The sequence below is a fragment of the Armigeres subalbatus genome, chromosome 3 (genome assembly GCF_024139115.2).
Source record: "Armigeres subalbatus isolate Guangzhou_Male chromosome 3, GZ_Asu_2, whole genome shotgun sequence".
NCBI lineage: Eukaryota > Metazoa > Arthropoda > Insecta > Diptera > Culicidae > Armigeres > Armigeres subalbatus.
This window is the reverse complement of record NC_085141.1, coordinates 425,380,222-425,402,963: the sequence shown is the minus strand read 5'-3', so window position 1 is coordinate 425,402,963 and position 22,742 is coordinate 425,380,222. Positions and strand designations below refer to the sequence as shown.

The 22,742-nt window shown below is 39.1% G+C and overlaps 1 protein-coding gene across 1 annotated transcript; it reads left to right on the top strand.

Moving 5' to 3' along the window:
• Positions 1–1,014: 1,014 nt before the first annotated feature.
• Positions 1,015–22,461, top strand: LOC134224394 (putative zinc finger protein 840). Its single transcript, XM_062703711.1, has 14 exons — positions 1,015–1,172; positions 1,243–1,434; positions 1,746–1,868; positions 1,995–2,285; positions 3,296–3,433; positions 10,647–10,826; positions 11,157–11,288; positions 11,775–11,900; positions 11,979–12,227; positions 16,183–16,299; positions 16,930–17,085; positions 21,293–21,343; positions 21,404–21,460; positions 21,908–22,461. Exons 1-14 carry the CDS (start codon positions 1,032–1,034, stop codon positions 22,301–22,303), a joined length of 2,349 nt encoding a protein of 782 aa, XP_062559695.1. The 5' UTR covers positions 1,015–1,031; the 3' UTR covers positions 22,304–22,461.
• The last annotated feature ends 281 nt before the right edge of the window (positions 22,462–22,742 follow it).

Genomic DNA, 22,742 nt, shown 5'->3' with positions numbered 1-22,742 from the left:
GGAATGACGGCTTTGGCAGGTTTTGTTCTTTTATTTCAGGGGGTTTTTATGCCTGTCTATGCTCAAATTTGACCCAAACATTCTTTGCGTATCAAAGAATATTGTGGCCAAATTTCATGAAATTCGGTCGACAAAAACCCCCCTGACAATAATAGAACAAAACCTGCCAAAGCCGTTGTGGTAGTAGCGGATTGTGTTAAAATCATAATCGGAGATACGAATTGAAAGCATGGATTATTTGAATGAGATTTGAATTTCTAAATCGAAGCAATCGGCGTTTGAATAGTAGGCGCCCATTAGCACACGAATATGAACTCGATTGACAGAACAAAACAAAGAATGAGACGATACTAATTCGAATATTGGGTACATCTTCTATGTATCACTAGAGCTACTCGTTCTGTCAGAGCATACATGTGAATACACTGCCCATCATAATTCAGATATTCGACGGATGTCCTAAGGATATTCGCTCGGCCCCGACAGCCGTCTAGTTCAATAATTTTTAAATAACCCTGCTCGCAGAGCAAGATTACTTTTGATAGATATTCAAACATTTTTGATAGATGTTTTGTGTCTTGCTGGGGTAGCATCAGCCATTCTTATGACCGGGGGATTTCCGGAAAATTTGACGGTTATCCCATATATTTTCTGTCAAATTTGCCGTTTCCGTTCCGTTATATTGCGTTTGGGGCTTAAGTTAAGACAAGGCGATTGAATTTTATTGAACGCGAATTGAATGTCTAAACACTTTCATTCAACTGACTTGAACAAAAAGAAAGATGAACAATAGTTCAACTTTTGGCAAGTCAATTGAATTCAACTGAGTTGTTCAATTTACGTGCGCTGTCAAAACGTAGCATCAGAGTCCGCCATGACCCACGTTTAAAATTTTAAATTCAATTACGCCTTTTTGAAAAAATTGGATTAATGCACCATTAGCCATTTTAGCGTTATGTAGTTTGCGAATGATCCATGTATCTGGCTGCGTCCTTATGTTTGCACGCGAGTTTTGTTTTGTGTTTTTTTTTATGTGCGAGCTAAACCAAAATGATTTGTGTCCAGAAAACTTTATGCGGCAACTAATTATATTAACAAATCTAAAAATGTACGAATCCTACGTGTCCTGTTCTGCGTGTCACGGTCACATAGATGTTGGCCAATCAACCGAGGTGAGTCTTGATTCTCGCATTTATCAACTAAAACTGCAATCTATAATTCTCTAAATCCGGCTATTTGCAGTTTCAAAACAACCTGTGCAAGTACTGTGCAGACCAAGGAAACCAAGCGGAAGCCATGAGTGAAGTTCCGGACGACCGGATGTCACTAGATCAGGAGAACGCATTGGAACGATGGGTTTTCCAGTGCGGATTATGCAGTGGGGACTACTTGAACAGAGAAGCACTCTTCAATCATTTGCACTATATGCACAATGTAAGACAGTCCGAAACAAATAATTTTCTCTTCTGTTTTGCTAGTCATTGGATAAAGAATAATGGATAAACTGATAAAATCGTAAGATTATTCAGTTTTCTTAAAGAATTTCCTGGAAAGGTTCAACATTTTATTTATTTTTTTAAATAAAATTTTGAATTCCTCTCAAATAATAAAATAAAACCATAAATAATCGAAGGGGATAAAGACAGAAGAAGAAAATAATATTTGTCCCGATCTTATTCTAGTGGATCGGAATCAATGCAATTCAGAATAATTCAAATTAATACCTAGTTGTCTTTCTTTTTTAGATCGCTAATGAACAGAAAGAACGTCACTGCAAAGACGTTTTAGTGTCTTATGATTTACGCGAATGTGCGGTATGCAATGATCGACGGGGCTACAGTGAGGAGCTTTTAAAAATACACATTGAAGTGAGTACGTTAAATATTTGACGTGCTTAAGAGCAAGATGCATTGAAGGAATAATTTATTGCTTATTGTACTTATAATAACTTTCAACTAAGAATAATATTAAATGAACATTATTTTGTATTACAGACAATTCACAAGGGCATTTGTATTCTTTGCGCATATTGTGGCAAATCTTTCCGAACGCACAAAGAAAAATTGGAGCATAATTTAAATCATTGTGATACAGATTGTAGCGCAACCGTTACTCATGCTGACGCTGAAGTACCGTTTCAGAATGGAAGCTCAACCATCGGGATGCTCGACCATGCAGGATCTATGTATACACAAATTTTCAGTAACATAAGCATACTTCCCGTTCTAGAGGACTCAACTTGTCGAAACATGGATTGTGCTGAAAAAGATGTCCACGATGGTCAGGTATGTAATTCCGTGTCATAAGCGTGACCATGGATGACATAATTCATGGATGCTAAATCCGCTTCTTTTTCATTTCATTCAACAGTATTGAATCATATTGTTATACCTTATTTTGATTTGTTTTCTTAGCTTAGTTTGGCTACGTTGCAAATGATTTAACAGGAATCAGTGATATAATATACTGCCGTTATATGCATAACTGTCCCATGTACATAGGAAATCCCAGCAAACATGGGACAACTATGCGTATGACGGCAGTATACAATAAGACGAGTTTAGTACTTATTCTTCTTCTTCTGCTTATTGGCATTACATCCCCACACTGGGACAGAGCCACCTCGCAGCTTAGTGTTCATTGAGCACTTCCACAGAATTAACTACGAGGTTTCTAAGCCAGGTTACCAATTTTGCATTCGAATATCATGAGGCAAGCACGATGATAATTTTTTTCCCAGGGAAGTCGAGACAATTTCCAATCCGTAAATTGCCTAGATCGTTACCGGGAATCGAACCCAGCCATCCTCAGCATGGTCTTGCTTTGTAGTTGCGCGTCTCACCGCACGGCTAAGGAGTGCCCGAAGGACCGAGTTTAGTACTATTTGATTTAATTCCACCACTTTGTAATTTTTACAGAAACGTATTTCGACCTCAACTGTACTGCCCATAAATTCATAACAGTTCCATGTAGATAGGAAATTAAGCAAACATGGGACTTTTATGAATTTATGGGCAGTGTAAGTCAGTACGAGACACCAAATCAAATGGTACTAAACTCGTCTTATGACAGGTGAAGGCATAAAAAAAGCTTGATAATTTTCTTAATTTTGTGTTCCGTTTCCTATAGATTATCTCGATTATTTTGTATTTAATATATACATCTATTATTGTTGCAAAATAAGCACAACTTCATACACTGCTATGTGCAGTTTTGCATAACATCAGAAATTTTTTATCAGAAATTTTTTTGAGTTTTTTTTAGGTTTATGCTCATTAAAAAAATTCTATTCCAGCAAAATTCGGCAGCAGTTGAAGTCATGACACAAGATGAAGAGCCATTTTACCAACAACATTCTGTCACACAAGCTGAGAACGACACACACAGCAAAGAACCAACGCTAGCCCGCGATCAGCAAACAGCTCCCCTTGAAGTAAGTGCGCAGTATAATATCTATTGACCACTATTTTATTATGTAGGGTAGGATGAGTCAAGATGGGTCGCGTAAGGGAACCTTCAATACCTCAACACAAAAACATTTTATTTTAACTTTTCAACATGGATCTAAAAAAATAGCTCATAATATGTATGCTAAAGGTATGAAATAACGAAAATTCCACTTTTTAGTCAAGTAAAAGTCGATTTTCTGTCAATAAAAATACCGGGGTAAGATGGATTAAAAAGCGGGGCAAAATGAGTCACCTGTGAATTCGACAAATAATTTTTATTTTCATTCACAATATTAATTTACATACGGATAGATAGGTTTATTGCCACTGATATTGAATGAAGAAGGATTTTTAAGCTATACCTATAGTATATAGTATTGCCACAGACAAACAGACATAACACTCGTCAAACTTCCATCGTTCAATGATTTGCTGGTCGATTCAAATAATCATTAGTTGGCCAATCGATCACTCGTGGCGCTCGCATCGGACTTGCTCGAGTCTGACGTTTGCTCAATACCGCCATCTGGTTCGTGATTTGCCCAACTAACTGAAATCAACAGATGTCGTTAGTGTTTGAATGACGATGAATTTGATGACTGAATGTTCAATGTGTTATGTCTGTTTGTCTGTGGTATTGCTTTCTTAAAGACCAAAATTCTACAATGATCGTGCGACTAGCGACGTCAATCGTCTAGACGCATGTTCTGTGAAGAGTGGGTTCGATTCCCGCGCCGGTAAGGAGAAAACTTTTCGTGTAGCTGTGTGCTGTGTAAATGTCCTGTCCGTTGTCTCATGCTAGCTGCTAAGTGTTCAGTCTGTGCGACCTCTGGTCGAAGACGGTGATCCTGTCTTTAAAGTTGACACCGTTATGCCCGAAGATAACCTCAAAACAAATAAACAAGCAATGAAACATACTATTGAATAAAAAATACAAGCGATTTTTCAAAAAAAGTGTGTGTGTGTGTGTGTGTCCAAACTAACCCCCACTGTCTGGCAGTGATGTTATGGAAGAAAGCTGTCTGTTTTACAATTTTACAGTCAGATTTAATCCGGGAGTTAGAAAGTGTTAGCTCTATTGCAGTTCCAGTGACCCGTTTCAGACTGCCTGGTATTTCATGACCAGTCCGAGGTCACTTTTGCTTACAATAAGCCCCGCTTGTTTATGCTACCATTATCAAATGGATAATGGACCCATAAACAAACTTCCGGATTCTCCAATCCAGCGCGTATTTAGTTTTGAAATTACAATCGTATCAATACACCTTAAAATTCGTTACAATGGTAAAGTAGTAAATCCATATCGGAACAATCTCACCAATTTTATCCACTTTTGTAGAACTGCGCATCCACGGTGAACAATAAGCTAGAAATACGCTGGTTGAGAGGAGCTCTGGATCTATACTCCACACTCGATTCGTGTTGCGCCCGCGGCCTGCCTCTCCTGATTTCGCATGCGGTGACTTCATAACAGGAATCATCAACACGGAGAAATTGGAATACTCAGAAGTGGGTGTTTTTTCACCCATCTCCGAGATAAGTGGACTAACCCATAAGGTGGGTAAAGTGGCTTTACCCATAAGTGGGAAGAAGGCTTGTACGTCAAAATTGATGTGTACTTTTCAACCACCTTCAAGAAGCAAATTTTTTGTTCGGATGGGTAAAAAACACCCACCTGCAGTAAAAATAATGTCAGCATTGAGGATTTTCGTCTAATAATAAATTCTGATCACAAATAAGTACATTTCAAAACAACACAACAATCGAGTAATTTATTTTCTTTTTGATGTTTTAAATTTTATACATTCGAAGTGATTGAACGCATATATTCACAAAACGTATATAAGATATATTGAGCCTGCCATTTGTGCTTTTTCATATGAAGTCCAGCAATGTCCTTTTGCATAATAGTTGTTTCGTTTTGAAGCCATGTTTAAAGGTATCCTGACCCCGCTGTTGTTTTTGAATATAATACCGTGTGCGATGCTTATATAGCGATTCAAAGAAAAGTTATCTGAAAAATAAAACACAAAATGAGTTAACCTTAGAATCCGGAACTTCCTAAAACAAAATCTTAACTTACTTTCAACGCTTAACATCTTCTTTGAAGGTTCCCACATTTTACTTATTGTGTAAAGCTTCAGCGTCAGTACAGCTTACTAGTACTTTATCTGTTTCAAATAAATTGCTTTAAATAAAAAGACAGGTATTTCTTGAGACGCCATTCTTCAACTTCACAAAAAAATTGCTAACTATTTTTTCAACCATAAAGGCATAAAAAGAACTCACATTTCTAACACAATAGAACTATTTGAAGATGGGTACTTTTCCCCCATTCTGCATTTTATAAAATCACTCACCTTTTTGACAGCTTCATATAGATTCCGAAGGTGGGTAATTTTCATACATGAAATGTGTATTCTCAATTCTCCGTGAATCACAAATTTCCACTAAAGCCACAATCACTAACGCACACCTTCAAATCTATCTTTTATGAACAAACTTAAAATATCACGCGTATACCAATTGGCGTTTATTAGAAATTTCTGAGAGTCTTCATCAGCCAAAATAGAAAAAAATCAAGCGATGGAAAATTCTGACATCCGTCGCGCGCGGCACACTTCGATCTTCACAAGCGATTTTTCAAAAAAAGTCACGTAAAAATCGTATAAAGCTGATTTTTAATCGATTTTTGCAAAAGTCATTTTTTACGCGGATTTCATTTCAAGTATTTATTATAGCACAGATAATCTGTGATTATAGGTACGATGCTAGGTTATTAGAACGGAGACCGTTAGTCCCGAAGGTTATTTGGCCACAGCCGTTAGGCCGAATGAGAAGAGAAGAGAGAAGTGAGAAATGAGCAGTAATATGTAAGATGTGAGCGGTGAGAAGCAAGAAGGGAGAAGTGAGAAGCGAGAAGTGAATAGTGAGAAGTGAGATGTGAGAGGTGACAAGTGAGAAGTGAAAAGTGAGATATAACATGTGATATGTGAGAAGTGATAAGTGAAAAATGAGATGGTTAGATGTGAGAAGCAAGATGGGAGGAGTGTGAAGTGAGTAGAGAGAAGCGAGAAGTAAGAAGATAGAAATGAGAAGTGACAAGTGAGAGGCGAGAAGTGAGATGTGAGTAATGAAATTAAGATGAGAGAAGGGAGATATGAGAAGCGAGAATTGATAAGTGAGAAGTGCGAAGCGATAAGTGTGAAATGAGATTGAGCAGTGAGAAGTAAGAAATGAGAAATTAGATACGATAGGTGAGATATAAGATGTGAGAAGTGAGAAGTAAGAAGTACGAAGTGAAAAATGGGAAGTGCGAAGTAAGTAGTGTAAAGTGAGAAGTGAGGAGTAAGAAGTAAGAACTGAGAAGTGAGATGGTAGGAAGAAGTGATGTGTGAAATTTGGGAAGTGTGAAGTAAGGAATGATATGCGAGTAGTGAGAAGCAAAAAGTGAGCAGTGGAAAGTGATTTTTGAAAAGAGAAAAGTGAGAAGTTAATAGTGAGAAGTGAGATGTGAGAAGTCAGAAGTGAGGAATGAGAAGTGAGAAGTAATATGTGAGATGAGATGTAAGAAGTGATAAGCAAGAAAGGAGAAGTGAGAAAAGGAAGTGAGAAGCGGAAAGCGATAAGTGAGAAGTGTGAAGCGAGAAGTAGAAGTAAGAAGAGAGAAGTGAATTCTGAGAAGTGAGAAGCGAGAAATGAAAAGTAGTATGTAAGATGTGAGAAGTGAGAAGCATGAAGGGTGAAGTTAGAAGAGAGAAGTGGGGAGTGTGAAGTGAGAACCGAGAAGTGAGAAGTAAGAAATGACATAAATATGTGAGATGTGAAAAGTGAGAAACGAGAAGTGATAGGTAAGAGCCGAGAAATGAGAAGCGACAAGTGAAAAGTGAGATTTAGATGTGAGAAATAAGAAATTCGATACGATAAGAGAGATATAAGATGTGAGAAGTGAGAAGTAAGAAACGAAAAGTGATAAGTGAAAGCCGAGAAACAAAAAGCGACAAATGAGAAGTAAGATTGAGAATTAAGAAACTCAATACGAGAAATGAGATGTAAGATGTAAGAAGCGGCAAGTGAGAAGCAAGAAGTGAATGGTGAGAAGTGAGATATGAGATGTGAGAAGTGAGAAATAAAAAGCCATATGTAAGATGTGCGAAGTGAGAAGCAAGAAGAGAGAAGTGTGTTGTGAAAAGCGAGAAGCGAGAAGTAAGAAGTGTGAGGCGAGATGTGAGAAGTGAAAGATGAGAAGTGAGAAGGGAGAAGTGTGCCACGCGAATTTGACGTCACACGTTCCGTTGCTTGGATTACAATCGTAACGTCATGCACGTTTGGTTACACTAATTGAGAGTTCGTTTAAGCTACACTCGTCTTTGCCTCAGCTCGTCTATGGAACCTATAGTGTCTATAGCAGGCCTGCCCAACCTTTTCAAGACACGAGCCAATTTTTGAAATTCACAGTTGCTGGCGGGCCAGAAAACATTTTGTACATAACTTTTTAAATATTTTTAAAATAATCATTGTTTTTTCCATTTCCTAGAAAAACTAAACACGATTTAATTGCGTTCAAACAATCTATTTTGTTTATTTTGATTTCTTCGTTGCATTAGAGACAGGGTTTGTAGAAATTGCTCTAAATAGATAACGAACAACGATAAAAGAGAGGCAAGAACTGTTCCGAATCATAACAAGCCATGATAACAAATGTATCAAACTTGTATACAAGTGCGAAAAAACAGAATCGGATAGGCAGCCCCCACAGAAAAATGGTGCTTCTGGCTTTGTTTTCGCTCATTTCGTGTTGGTTACTCACCGCTGTGTAGAACAAGTTGGAATGCATCTTCAGAGCCAGTGCTCCCCGCATTTGGAGCTTTCTAAAAGAAATTTATCAAGGGGTATAGCCTCCCGAATCAGTTCTCTATCATGACAACTTGCGAAAAAAGTCTCTCGCGGGATATATGTATACAGAGATGATAAGTGGGATACTTGCTCATTCTCTCTAGGATTCAATCCCTGATTAGAGATAAATTTGAAACATTAAATTACCGTTTACCGGGTGTTAAAAAATAAAAATTTCGTTGCTTTACCAGCATATTGAACAGATTTGCATAAACTGTTTTCAACAGGATGAGAGAAATGTACCAGATTTCAGCAACCAACTGTGCCAAGGTGCTTTACGTTCAAGTCATTAAGATGTTTTGGCCAAATCATTCATCTATTCAGGATCATTCAGCTCGGGCAGTGGTTTTCTTTTATCTTACAGAAATAGTGCCATTTTCTTTTAGAAAAGAATAAAATGTCCCAAGCATAGTCCAAGGCTTAGTCAATGATATTCGCTATAATACAGCAAGTCCCCGTATTCGGCTTTCATTTCCGTCAACATTATTTATAATTGGTAAGTGTTGAGTTCCCTAACGTTGATAAAGTTAATTTTCTTGAGCTTTGTTAATGAGAGCTTTGCGCCTGTTGGCCCCTACATACGAGCATTCCCATTGTCTGCGTGCATTTGGTCCGAGTCAGTTAAGGGTCGTACACCTAACGAAGTCCTTAGCTGTTTTTTCAAAGTTATTATGAAGTACGCTGACCTGAAGACAATTATCTTTTGGTTGGATAATTATTGTTCGCAAAATAAGAACTGGAATTTATTCCCTACTGATAAACAGTAATGAAATTCAGGTCGAGCGCATACTGTTGGAGAACTTTCAATTTTATTTATTTATTACCAGACTAAGGCCGGAGTGGCCTGTGCTGCACATAAAAGTCTTCTCCATTCAGCTCGGTCCATGGCTGCACTTCGCCAACCACGCAGTCTGCGGAGGGTCCGCAAATCGTCCTCCACCTGATCGATCCACCTTGCCCGCTGGGAGAACTTTCAATCGGATACGTTAATGGCCGATGACTCTTTCCATGCGGCGTTTGACTCCAAAATGCGCCTTGAACATGTCGTCAGTTCATGTCTGTGGTTGGCAATGCAAAGAACAATGTTGACGTACTTGATATGTAAGCAACTGACTTCTTCAATGCTCACCGTTTTGGAGTATACGATAAACCACTGCAAGCCACGCCCGTGTGTGGATTCCATGCTAAAAGGAAGAGTAAAGACCTTAAATACTGCAAATTGTTTTCCAAGAAGCAATTTAAGTTAGTTGTAAAGAATTCATCCTCTATTGATACAAATGAACGTTGGCAAAATGCTCCTCAAGGAATTGAAGAAGAAAAGAAAACTTCTCTAATGAAAGTGGTTCAACCTGTTGTTACCGAAGAGGAAAAATCGTTTTTTATTGATCTTGTAATGAAGCAAGAAGCTTCTGATTAATCTTTGTACTCGTTTCATACTTTGAATAAATTTTATCGCCATGACATGTCACAACATAAATAGGGTTCCTTTTTATCACTTTTTACAGGCCTTGAAGATTTTAATTATGTCACAGTTTCATATCATCTTTTCTCAAGAGGCCGTTCACGTTATACTTGGAGAGGTTCTAGATAATATAATACCTCTCCTCTTCTTTCATGGACAACCGTCCATATAAATTCTGAAAGGAGGGAATGACCTTGCATGCATGGTCCCCAGGATACATCAAGCAGTGCTATGTGTCTTTTTGTGTGGTGGTTTTATCTCTTTTTTCAGTGTGACAAATATGCGTCCATTTATCCCGGTGTGACAAGTATTCGTCCATTTGTTCGAATGTGACAAATTTATTTCAGATTTTTTTCGAGTTTTCTAGAATAAAACCTCTGTTTTGACAAAATATTTCGAAAATACTTATCAAATTATGACGTTAGACATCAAAACCTCAAAAATGTTAAAATGTAACATGTGACATTTATGCGTCCAACGGCAGTTCATTAGTTGGGCAAGATCCCAACGAAAGCCAGACCTTCTTACAAAAGGTAACAAAAGGCGGGTTTCGAACTCAACCATCAAGCATGGTATGCCATAAGTCTTACCGCTAAGCTGCGGGAGGTATCCCTGACTGTTATAAAACAAAACAGCATGCATGTGCCTAATCTAGGACGGTGGCATTTATGGAGATAAAGAAAGGCAGAATCGCACGAGGCGGTCATTTAGAATTAGCAAATCAAGTGGCTATTTGTTTCATCTGCTGGTTTAAAATATCCAATGTAATTTATTCTCCACTAGATGTTTATACTGTACAACATTCATTCTTATGCTCATTATTGCTTCCTTTCTTCCAGTTGACCGGGCACATGAAGAAGCTCACATCTGCTGTAGTTGCTTGTAATCAGTGTATGGAAAAGTTCCCGAGCGAAATTGTGCTTCAGTACCATCGAGATTTCAAACACGCCTGCGAAATGGTGCCTTGTGATAGGTGTAACGCGATTTTGTCCTCATATGTTGAATTGTATCGTCATAAGGTGAGAGACTATACAAATATTTTCATCATTTTCAGCATTTCAATGATTCTTTAAAGTCAACTTTCCCAAGGAACCCATATTTTTAACGTCTGCCAACTATCAAAAAAAAAAAAAAATAAATAAAAAAAAATCGAACATTCGCCCGATTTTGGCTAATTATTCATATCGGTTCACCTTGTTCCTTTTTTAAAATGGAGATTGTCAAGTTTCAGGATCTTTGTGGACTAAGACATTGAAACAAGATAACATTTTTGATGGGAAAGTTTAATTGTGTTGTGAAAATCAATCAGCTCAAAACAAGGTATACCATTTTATTTTATTTCTTTGCAGAAAAAAGATCACACAAAATATTTCGTATGTACAAAGTGCAATAAAATCTTTTACTTGGATAAAAAGATAACCAGACATTGTGAGCTCGTACACGACAATAATGAAAGTTGTATGGTTTTAGTCAACAAGGAGGTAAGTTATCGGTATTTTTGTTCTCATCCACCACTGTTATCCGAATTGCAATCGACTAATTGTTCTTCGAGGAAAGTGATAGGGTTAGTGCTCCTTGAATTCATAAAATGTGTATCAATCGAAACGCAAATTGGATTGTTTCTTATTTTTGTGATTTTTTTAGCAGTAAGCATAATGCACGATAGCATTGAAAAATGAGACAAATTAAACCGAAAACGTTCCTCTAGCGTATATTTTTTAAAAGAAGAATGTTATTAATAATGGAACAAATACCTCACCACCTGATTTTTTTTAATTTTGTGTTTTTTTTTCGAAAGTGCGTCACAATGTTTCATCGAATCGTAAAAGACGACTCCAATGTACATAATGTACGCAATGAGATGAATTTGTTTCAGTAAGATTAAAAATGAAACACTTCTTATGCTGCGAACCATTTAACCTTTAATCGATTTGTCTTTAGTCAAATATGCTAAAAATATATTCCAGGATCAAAGCCCAGTCGACAAGGGTACGCCAAATGAATCCCCAACAGGCCCCAACAGCAAATCCAAAAGTCCTCAATGTAATGTAATGAAAATCTCTGATGAAAAAATTCAAACACCGCCATCTCAGGTTTGTATGCACCATACACCATACTCGCATTATCAAACGACGGTGGAGTGAAACATTTTTCTCTTCATTCGCTTGTAGGTTGTCCTCCCGCCGAAACCCACCATTAAATGCTCCATTTGTCCAAAGTTGTTTCACACGGAGGAACAATTGAATTTGCATCAGAATAAGCATAACGAACCGATGATTTCCTGTGACCAATGTACGCGTTCTTTCATCACCGAAGTTGAATTTCAGGAACATCGCGATGCTGAACATCCCCGCAAGGACCACCTATGCTTGAGGTGCAAAATAATTTCGCCGTCACATCTCGAATTATATCTGCATATGGTAAGCATAAAAATATATTAAAGAATGGCGCAAACGATCAACTCCGGACGATGTTTTTACTTCTAGTTTTTTTTACAAAATAACTCGTTTGCAATCGAACTTAGCGAACGAGTCTGTATCTGTGATTTCTCTCAGTTTTAAAAAGCATTTTAACCCTTAAAGGCGCAAAGTGATTTTTTTTCAGAAGTCGTCGAAATTTTTTTTAAAATAACCAACCATTGAAATCATTAACATTAAATGTATTTTTGGTTTGTTGTTTTAAAACAACATTGCCCATTTTAGGACACTCAAGGGTTAATTTGTTCACTGTAATCTGTTACAAATTTTTAAATTCGTTATGCGTGGCGTCTTAAATCGTTTCTTCTTACGGTTTCGCGACGACTAATTGGTGATCAGAAAAATATATAAAGCTCTTTTAGTGGAATGTATTCAACCGTCTAAGACGAATTAAGCACTCTCCACTCTCCAAGTCGAGTCAAGTACGAGACACTGAAGACGACCACACAGTTGGGGTCGAAATACGTATCTGCAAAGATAACGAAAATTAACTAGTGGAATTAAATGGAGAGTGCTTAATTCGTCTTAGACGGTTTAATTGGTGATATTCCCGGCCAAATTTGGGCGGTTTGTTGTTGTGCCTATATAAGGCACAGAAATAAAGGGCAGGAACAAAGGTGATTTAATGTGTGCGATAAGCAATCATTAGAAGCCTATCAAACCTCCAAACCACGTGTTAAATGACGTTTGAACATTTTTTAATTTGAACGATCCCACTCATCGACCCTGTCGGCTGGCAGTACCCGATTGATGAAAGGTCCCCTGGTTGGCCGACGCATCGCCGAGGGGAACTTACGCACTGCCGGTTTACGCCGACTATATCCCAAAACATTCCCCGGAAACGGAACAGTCGCCTCGCCACATCTCTATATTGAAGGGACCATCGAGATACGGAGAGATCGAGGAATGGAAGGAAAATTGAAATGGTTACTATGGCTACTTGCTATGAAATACGACAACAAAACAAATGACAACTTTAGTTTTTGTCCAAAGATGGTCTAGTAGCCTACAAATTTGAATTTATCGACATAGGGAGAGAGAATCCTGAACAAAATATAACCAGAGCCGAGAAAATCTTCGACATAGGGAGAAATATCAAGATATAGAACATCGAGATGTAGAGAGAATAATAAAATTTAAAAAAAAAATAGTAGTTTGGATTAATTACGTTGGGTTATTGAATACTCATATTAGCTGCGATTTTGTTGGAACTTCAAAGTCATCTGAACAGTTATGATTACTTAACATGGCTCAACTCAGAAAAAAAAATCTGCTTCAAACGGATGAGTGGAAGTTGGCTCGATTTTTCAGTCTCGCGAAGTCGAAGCAGTTTCTGCTCTTTCCCTCCTCTCCCTGCAAAAACCCATAAAGAAGTCATTGGTTGTGTGAAGAATTTGGCTTCGACTTCAAGAATTACTTTCTTGGGTTGTTTTCAGATTCTGAAAAGGGTTCTGAGTTTTACCCCACACTAGGCTGACTCGACAATCAACACACTTTAAATAGAAGACATACCCAAGAGCTCAATGAAGCGTTAGTAAGAATACCAGCGAGATGAATCTAGATGAGCCGGTACGAGATCAAAAGGAGAACCGAAAGTCAAGCATATTCGATCCGGTGGTTTATTTTTCATCCGTCCGTGCCGCGTCGCACGCTTTTAGTGTACCGCGATGAGGTGAGAAAATACTTTTCGTATAGATTACTCGCACTTCCCGGTGAAGCCGTCTGTCGAGACTCGAGAAGGTGCGTGGCTTTGTGCGTTCGTCAAGGTCAATGATCTGACGCTCGCACAAAAAAACGTGGACGAACACGATGAAAACATAAAGTAGATATTGCGGGAAGAAACACAATTAGCGAAAAACGATGGAAGTGTTGAAGTGAAGGTGCACGATTTGCTGGAAAACGTTTCTGAAGAGAAACATTCAGGTCACTCACGTGGAAAAAAAGTCTGTTTAGCCGGTTAATTACGCTGCGGTGCACGACACGACCATCTGGAACGTGTACGCTCCCTCCGGCACTACACATGGAGTGGCCAGAGAAGACCTTTGCCACCACACCGCATTCTCGCTGGCGATTTCAACTGCGTACTGCGTGCATGCGACTCATTCAGCCCGAATACAATCCCGTCCCTAAAAGCAGTCGTCCAACAGCTGCAGCTGCATGATACGTGGGAAAAACTGTGTCCGTGTGATCCCGGTTTCACATACGTCACATCTGGACTTAGTCGTATCTACGTTAGCGCCGGCCTGCGGAATAATCTACAGTCCGCATACATGCACGTCTGTAGCTTCACGGACCACAAAGCGCTGACGATAAGACTCTGTCTCCCCCACTGGGACATGAGCCCGGGCGCGGATTTTGGGCCCTACGGCCTTCTGACGGAAGAGAACGTTGGAGGGTTCCATTATAAGTGACAATATTGGACTCGGCAGCGCAGAAACTATGCGTCGTGGATGGAATGGTGGCTGTCGTACGCTAAGCCAAAAATCAAATAATTTTTCAAGTGGAAATCTTGAGCCGTTTTCGTGGAATTCACGATGCGCACCAGCGTCTCTATGCACAACTACGGCTAGCCTACGACGGATACTTTCAACATCCGGAAATGTTAGTCACCATAAACCGCCTGAAAGGTGAAATGCTGGTACTGCAAAGAAACTTTTCCTATGCGTTTATGCGTATAAAGAGACGCACATGGCGGGAGAGCCCATGTCTATCTTCCAGCTGGGGGAAAGACGACGAAAGAAAACACACATTACGCAGCTACAAACGGCTGAAAACGAGATTGCAAATGACCCACAAGCAATCGAATCAAATCTGTTTGCTATTTTCTCCAGCTTCTACTCGGAAGAAGTAGCAGATAACAACGGGGACGGGCTTGTATGCGAACGAGTCATCCCCCCAGACGACCCACTGAACGAGCGATGTATCGAAGAGATAACGGGGGTAGAAATATTATCTGCTATCAGAGCGAGTGCGCCAAAAATATCCCCCGGTGCCGACGGGATCTCACGAGAGTTCTACCTCCGCATGTTCAACGTCATCCACCGAGAGTTAAACTTGCTTCTCAATGAAGCACTCACCGGGTACCTTCCCCATGCCTTCGTTGAGGGCATCATCGTGCTGGTGGAAAAGAAAGGTGTAGACAACACGGCACGCGCGTACCGGCCCATATCGCTGCTCAACAGCGATTATAAACTTCTTTCCCGCATTCTGAAAAACCGGCTACAGAGCGTCATGCAAGCCCATCGTGTTTAGAGCGACGGACAGAAAATAATGTTCGAACTCAGAAAGCAACATTTTCCAAGCCATTCTTGCTCTGAAAGATCGGATCGCCAGTCTCCGTCATCACTGTCGCGCCGATAAGCTCATCAGTTTTGATCTCGAGAACGCCTTCGATCGGGTGCGCCATTCATTCCTTTGCGACACCATGCAGCAAATGTGGCTCCAACAAGGGCTCCAATCGTTGCGCACGCTGACCATACACCAGATAGTCGTCATGCTAAATACGTTCGGCACATCCAGCTATGGTATTTTTCGTCTTTGTTGCCACCCCTCGGTATTCACACGGCGAAGATCACATCAACAGTGGATACGTTTGAAAAAACGTTTTTGAAAAACATTGACCGCTTTGGTCAAACACTTAACGAAGTCCTATTGAGCTGAAATTTTGCATAGGGACTTTTTTCGAGGAGATAAAACTTTTGAGCACTACCTGTTTTTGAAATTCGATGGTCAAATTTTTCCCATACATTCCATTGGCACCCTAGGCTACGGTGTGAAGCTCAAATCCCATAAAAACATCGTCCATTCTTGTTGCTTTATTTTTCTTTCAACATCAGGGAGTGTTTTGTTTGTATATCAGTCTTATTATAAAGAACAAATGTTTTGAATTCCATTGCAGAAAGATCTACATCAATCACGCTTCAAATGTTCAAAGTGCATGATTATCTTCCACATCAAAGGTAATGTTAAGCTTCACAAAAAATTTGCGCACAAATATGCTTCTGTAGACCCAAAGGTGAGTTGTTTACCCCTTTCAACTAATCATACTAGATCGATTTTATTTATCGTAAAGAACACATTCATTGAGAGTAAAACAGAATAATGAAATATAATTAATAACATTTGTCATTAGACGCGTTTGTATTATTCCATTTAATTCCACTACTTTATTGTACTTTTGACATATACGTATTTCGACCTCAACCGTAAGGCCGTCTTCAGTGTCTTGTACTTGACTCAACTTTCAATTTTACCACATGTTTTTCTATTCCATTTTCAAAAGCCCAAATCAGATGTAATAATTATCATACAGTGCTGAAATTCAAATCGATTGTTTAGCATAAGTAAACAAATGGTCGACCATTGTTTCTCATCCCATGCACATTATCATTCTCTCAATTTGTGCTCTTGAAATAATACTGGAAAAAGCACGTGATTCCCAAAATTGCCGATTTGGGGCTTTGTTGTATAATCACCTTAATTCAACTCTACAACAGGTCGAAATACGTGTTTATAAAGTAAGAATAAAAGAAAATATATCTAATTCATCTTATGTCAAGTAAAAGCATTCCACTATAGTGGCTTATAAGCCAAACACAATTTCCTATTCATTACATCCAAAAATAAGGTTTTACTTTCATTGCAGACGATAGTCTACACGAAGTACGAGTGTTCTTTGTGTCCGGAGACATTCCGCTTCAAGCACTTACTGTCCCGTCACGAAATAGCGCATAGAACTAAACCAAAATCTCTGCAATACGATTCCGAGTCGCCCGATGAAACGGATAGTGAGACATCGAAGGTAAGACAATAAATTTCAGAGTATTAAGACGCCAAAATGTTGTGCACTGTTATTCTTTAGTTGTTACAAATGGTTCTGGGTCAGTATTATGTATCATAAGGCCAATGTTCATTAACAGGGTGTCGTTCACCTGGAAAAACCTGGAAAGTCAGGGAATGTCAATTTGGACTTGGAATGTCAGGGAAAATCAGAGAATTTTGATTGAGGTCAGGGAGAAAATCACAAAACCTTATATTGAAAATGTGTAGTGAAGAATGTAAGTAAGATGTGTAAGAAATGTGCAGTAAAGAAGTTGCTTTTGGATATCTCCTCAATACAATTCTCACTTTCACTAAATTTTCAAAATTACTGCAGAATTCTCGCCGAAAAAAAAACAATATCCAAATATTTCCTAAAGCTTTTTTGTTTTTTTTCCTAGAGTTACTCAACAAATGTTAGAAACTTTAGAATATTTTCCAAAAATGTATCTACTTTTTTTCAAATTTCATTTAAAATGTCTCCTTGGTGGGATTTCTTTAACAAAAATGCCAAAGAATCTATAAGTATTTTATCATAGTCCATAAACCACGTAGACTCTTGAGGGGGGGAGGGGTTTCGAAAAAGTCTACGTTACTCTACGAAGGGGGACGAAAAAAATCCATATTTCCCTTTGTACCGTGCGGGACCGAAATCCGAACAGTACCGAAATCCGTCCACCTCATGAGATATCAATAAATTAAAGGGGGTTAACGGTAATTAATGTAGAAATAATTAATCTTATCCTGTTCAGATTCTTGGCTGTAAGCTTTTAGGGCATAGAATTGGGAAAAAAGGCTTTGAAATTAAAACAACAAAAATCGAAAGCAAATCTCTACCCACCAAACGCGGAGTTTGTGCCGCCATTTTGTTTTTGGGTAGCGCATAATTATACCAAAAATAACTGTGTTTTAATTGCTTATTTCGAATCATCATATAGGATAAATTCAAATCGAGGGGATCGCTTCTCAAGGTGCGTATCGAATTATTTACAGTGGTAGTTTAGTCATCCAGACTTTTTCAATTTAAATATTTAGTTGAAAAATTACTGTACGGATTTTGATCCTTTGGTTCGAAATCCGTCCACGGTGGACGGATTTCGAGTCAGGAGTAGTTGATTTAATTCATTATATTATCATGCTTTTCAAAAATTTTAACATGTAAATGTAAAACACTTCAAAAGTAGAGGCCTCCATGCTCCTGTGTCAATGACAAACGTTTCATTCGATTTCTTTTTACTAGTGACTTTTTTCATATACTAAGGTCAAAGTGCTTAAGTGTATGGATTTTGATGCCCCACGGTATTACATTTCGGGACTGATTTGCGATTCTTTTATAACTTATTTTGTAAACAAAACTTGAAAGGCGAATTCCTGCTAAAGCAAGCATTTTCTGAGAAAACCACGGTATGTATCCGACAGAATAGGCTTTCTTCTAGCACAGCGGTTCTCAACCTGGGGTACATGTACCCCTGGGGGTACCTACGTTGGCTCCAGGGGGTACCTCGGACAAGAATGCGTAATGGCGGATGTATACCAATTCCAATAAAAATTTAATCATAAAGTTTTGGTAATTTGAGGAAGCTCGGAAGTCTCTTTGCAAGCCTTTCAAAAGGTTCTAAAGCTTCCTTTCAAGAGGCTCGGAAGCCTCCTTTAAAGAGACTCGGACACCTCCTTTAAAGAAACTTGGACGCCTTCTTTCAGAAGGCTCGCAGGCCTCATTTCAAGAGGTTCGGAAGCCTCCTCCCGAACGGCTCGGAACGGAAGCCTCATTTCATGAGGCTCGGAACGGAAACCTCCTTTCACGAGGCTCGGAAGCCTCCTTCCAAGAGGCTCGGAAGCCTCCTTCCAAGAGGCTCGGAAGCCTCCTTCCAAGAGGCTCGGAAACCTCCTTCCAAGAGGCTCGGAAGCCTCCTTCCAAGAGGCTCGGAAGCCTCCTCCAAGAGGCTCAGGAAGCCTCCTTCCAAGAGGCTCGGAAGCCTCCTTCCAAGAGGCTCGGAAGCCTCCTTCCAAGAGGCTCGGAAGCCTCCTTCCAAGAGGCTCGGAAGCCTCCTTCCAAGAGGCTCGGAAGCCTCCTTCCAAGAGGCTCGGAAGCCACCTTCCAAGAGGCTCGGAAGCCTCCTTCCAAGAGGCTCGGAAGCCTCCTTCCAAGCGGCTCGGAAGCCTCCTTCCAAGAGGCTCGGAAGCCTCCTTACAAGAGGCTCGGAAGCCACCTTCCAAGAGACTCGGAAGCCTCTTTCCAAGAGGCTCGGAAGCCTCCTTCCAAGAGGCTCGGAAGCCTCCTTCCAAGAGGCTCGGAAGCCTCCTTCCAAGAGGCCTGGAAGCCTCCTTTCAAGAGGCTCGGAAGCCTCCTTTCAAGAGGCTCAAGCCTCCTTCCAAGAGGCTCGGAAGCCTCCTTCCAAGAGGCTGGAAGCCTCCTTCCAAGAGGCCTGGAAGCCTCCTTCCAAGAGGCTCGGAAGCCTCCTTCCAATAGGCTCGGAACCCTCCTGCCAAGAGGCTCGGAAGCCTCCTTCCAAGAGGCTCAGAAGCCTCCTTCCAAGAGGCTCAGAAGCCTCCTTCCAAGAGGCTCGGAAGCCTCCTTCCAAGAGGCTCGGAAGCCTCCTTCCAAGAGGCTCGGAAGCCTCCTTCCAAGAGGCTCGGAAGCCTCCTTCCAAGAGGCTCGGAAGCCTCCTTCCAAGAAGCTCGGAAGCCTCCTTCCAAGAGGCTCGGAAGCCTCCTTCCAAGAGGCTCGGAAGCCTCCTTCCAAAAGGCTCAGAAGCCCTACTTCCAAGAGGCTCGGAAGCCTCCTTCCAAGAGACCGTAGTTCAAAGGCATCCTTTCAAGAGGGTCGGGAGCCTACAAAAACTTCAAAGTCTTGTAAGAAGCTTGATGTATGAACTTAATTTGAATTGAAAACTTTCACGGAATAACAAAATAACGCCTATTTTCGCGGAAAAATAGGGGGTACCTCAATAAATGCAAAAGTACTAAAGGGTACCTCTGCTCTAGCAGGTAAGGGAATTAGTTTTAGAGAAAAACGCTTGCATTCTACGGAATCCACAAAACAATGTTTGTTTACAAAATAAGTTACGCCAAAATCGCAAATCGGTCCCGATTTATTACATTGCTGATTCTACTAAAATATCTTTTGATTTTCAGCAGGAACTTCTTTAGAAACTACAAGTGATTCTTTGGAATTTTCACGGGAAATTATGTCGCACTTCAACGGAAAATTCTTCGAAATTTAACGGCAATTTCTTTGGCAAGTTCTTATGCAAATTCTTTGGAATAATCGATGGAAAATGAAATTATTGAAAACTTTTACGAGAAATTATTTGAATTTCCCACCAAAAACTCTTTGAGTTTTCACAAAAAAAAATTGCAATTCTTGTAAGAAAGCATTTTTAATTTTCATGAAAATTTATTCTAATTGTTTACGACAAATTTACAAATTCTCCATAATTTCCATCCAAAATTATTTGGAAAACTTATTGGAATGTCCATAGGATTTTTTTTAGTTTCCTCAGGAAATCGCTCCTACTTTGCAGAGAAATTCAAAATATCGTAGGAAACCATGCTAAAATTCAATGGGAAATAGTTCTAAATTTTCACGGAAAATTACTCGACATTTTACCGGGAAAACATTTGGAATTAAAAAAAAAAGGATTTCAACAGATGATTATTCAGCGGGATATTGCATGGAATTTTCAAGAAAAAACATCGGAATTATCACGGAGAGTTCTTTGGAGTATTACCTGGAAACTTTAAAGGTTATCAATCTGGAAATTCTACGAAAGAAAGAAGAAGGAAGAAGAAAGAAGGGGAGCAAAGAAAAAGAAGAAGAAGAAGTAATAAGGAAAAAAGAAGAGGAAAGAAAAATGAAGGCAGAAATAAGATGTAAAAAGGAAGAAAGAAATAGAAAAAAATAAGAAGAAAGAAGCGGAAGGGAAAAAAAGAAGAATGATGAAGGAAGGACTAAGGAGGTAAAAAGAAGAAAGAAAGTTGAAAAATTAATAGAGATGGATGAAGCTAGAGTGAGAGGGTGAAGACATGGTATGGTTGTATCGCGTGGTACCGTGCCCCTGTATCTATCAGTGCATGGCTGAGGAAGGCCCCTGTAATTGATATTATTCTTGTCCAATAAATATTCGCTGAAATATTTACTGTTTCAATTATTTCCTTCATCTGATATAAGCTTTCTCTCTAATTTTCAGTCTGATGCGGAAGTCTCATCTGCCGATATAGCTGACCAGCTCAGTTGTCAGGTAAATTTCTACTTAGGTTGATATCGTATCTTGCTATTAAGTTATTAAAATTTATTTCAGACAACCGGCCAGGAAAGTGACCCTTTGAAAACCTCGCAAAAAAGAAAATATTTAGGGGTAAGAAAATTACATAAAATTTCAAAATATAAAATATTCGCAATTTTCAATCGAAGATTAGTGGTATCGAAGAGCCAACAAGTATTCCTAGCAAAAATGACATTTTTTCATTTTTTTTTTTTTTTTTTTAATCTTTATTTCTGTGTTTTTTTAATCTACAGATTAAGTTCAACACCACGACATTTTTTCAGGCATTATGAATAGTTTTGTACCTTTGTGACTTTTCACATCTTATTTAATGAAGCAAGACCAATTCGTCAGCATAATTAGAAGTTTATTAACTAAGCTTATCCTATTTATTGTATGGTTTTTCTAATGGGGCAAATTGTCGATACCTCCCATTTGAACACGGTCGTCTCACATGAGAATTGTCGTAATCGGCAATTCTGGAGTCATTCGAACAAAAAAAAACAAATATTATACTACATGTATCTTTATTCCCCCTAGGGATTACCATTGTCTAACCTCGAGAATGCCATCACAGAGATTGTGACAGATGTGATCAGCTTTGGCATGGCCAGTGTTCAGTATGATATACCCAAGGCCACGTTGTACGACAACATTCTCGGTAAGAAGAAGCGGATGGAACGTTTGCATGAAATTCCTCTCAGTCCCAAGGAGGTGGAAGAACTCTTGAAATTCAGTTGCAAAAATCCCAAGTACAGCAAAATCAGACACCTCCGCCAACCCTTGAATGCTGTAAGGGATTTCATGACCCGGTTTCCTGTGTTTCGGGAAAAAGCCGAAGAATTCAAGTTTGGAGACATACCATTCTACCGATGGTGGTGGGCTTTCTGCCGGACGCATGGTATCGATTTGTGGCGAGAAAAAGCAAGCAGGTAGGTAGGTAGATGGAATGACTTTTGTGTAGGCTAATATTTATTTAACTTCTATTACTTGTCACATTCGAGTAGGCTAAATAGGACGGTTAATGATTAAAAAAAATGTATTTATTTTTTGTATGAATCCATATCCAAATAAAAATAAAATTCACATAAATATTTTTTTCTTTTATTTGACTGCCAATAAAAGTGAACATCTTCTTTTTCTGAGCGCATATTCGAAAAAAATATTATCATTATGCATTTAGTTTTGTTTATATTGAATTATAACTTTTTGCAGTTCTACTAAGTATTGACTTAGTGAACGCATTAAGTTTTAGTTCAATCCAAATTCCCATGAAAAAACGTTCTTTTGTAAATTTATTTCAGTTCTTCACAACAAATGTACTGCCGTAATATGCATATTTGTCCCATGTTTGTTGGGATTCCTATGTACATGG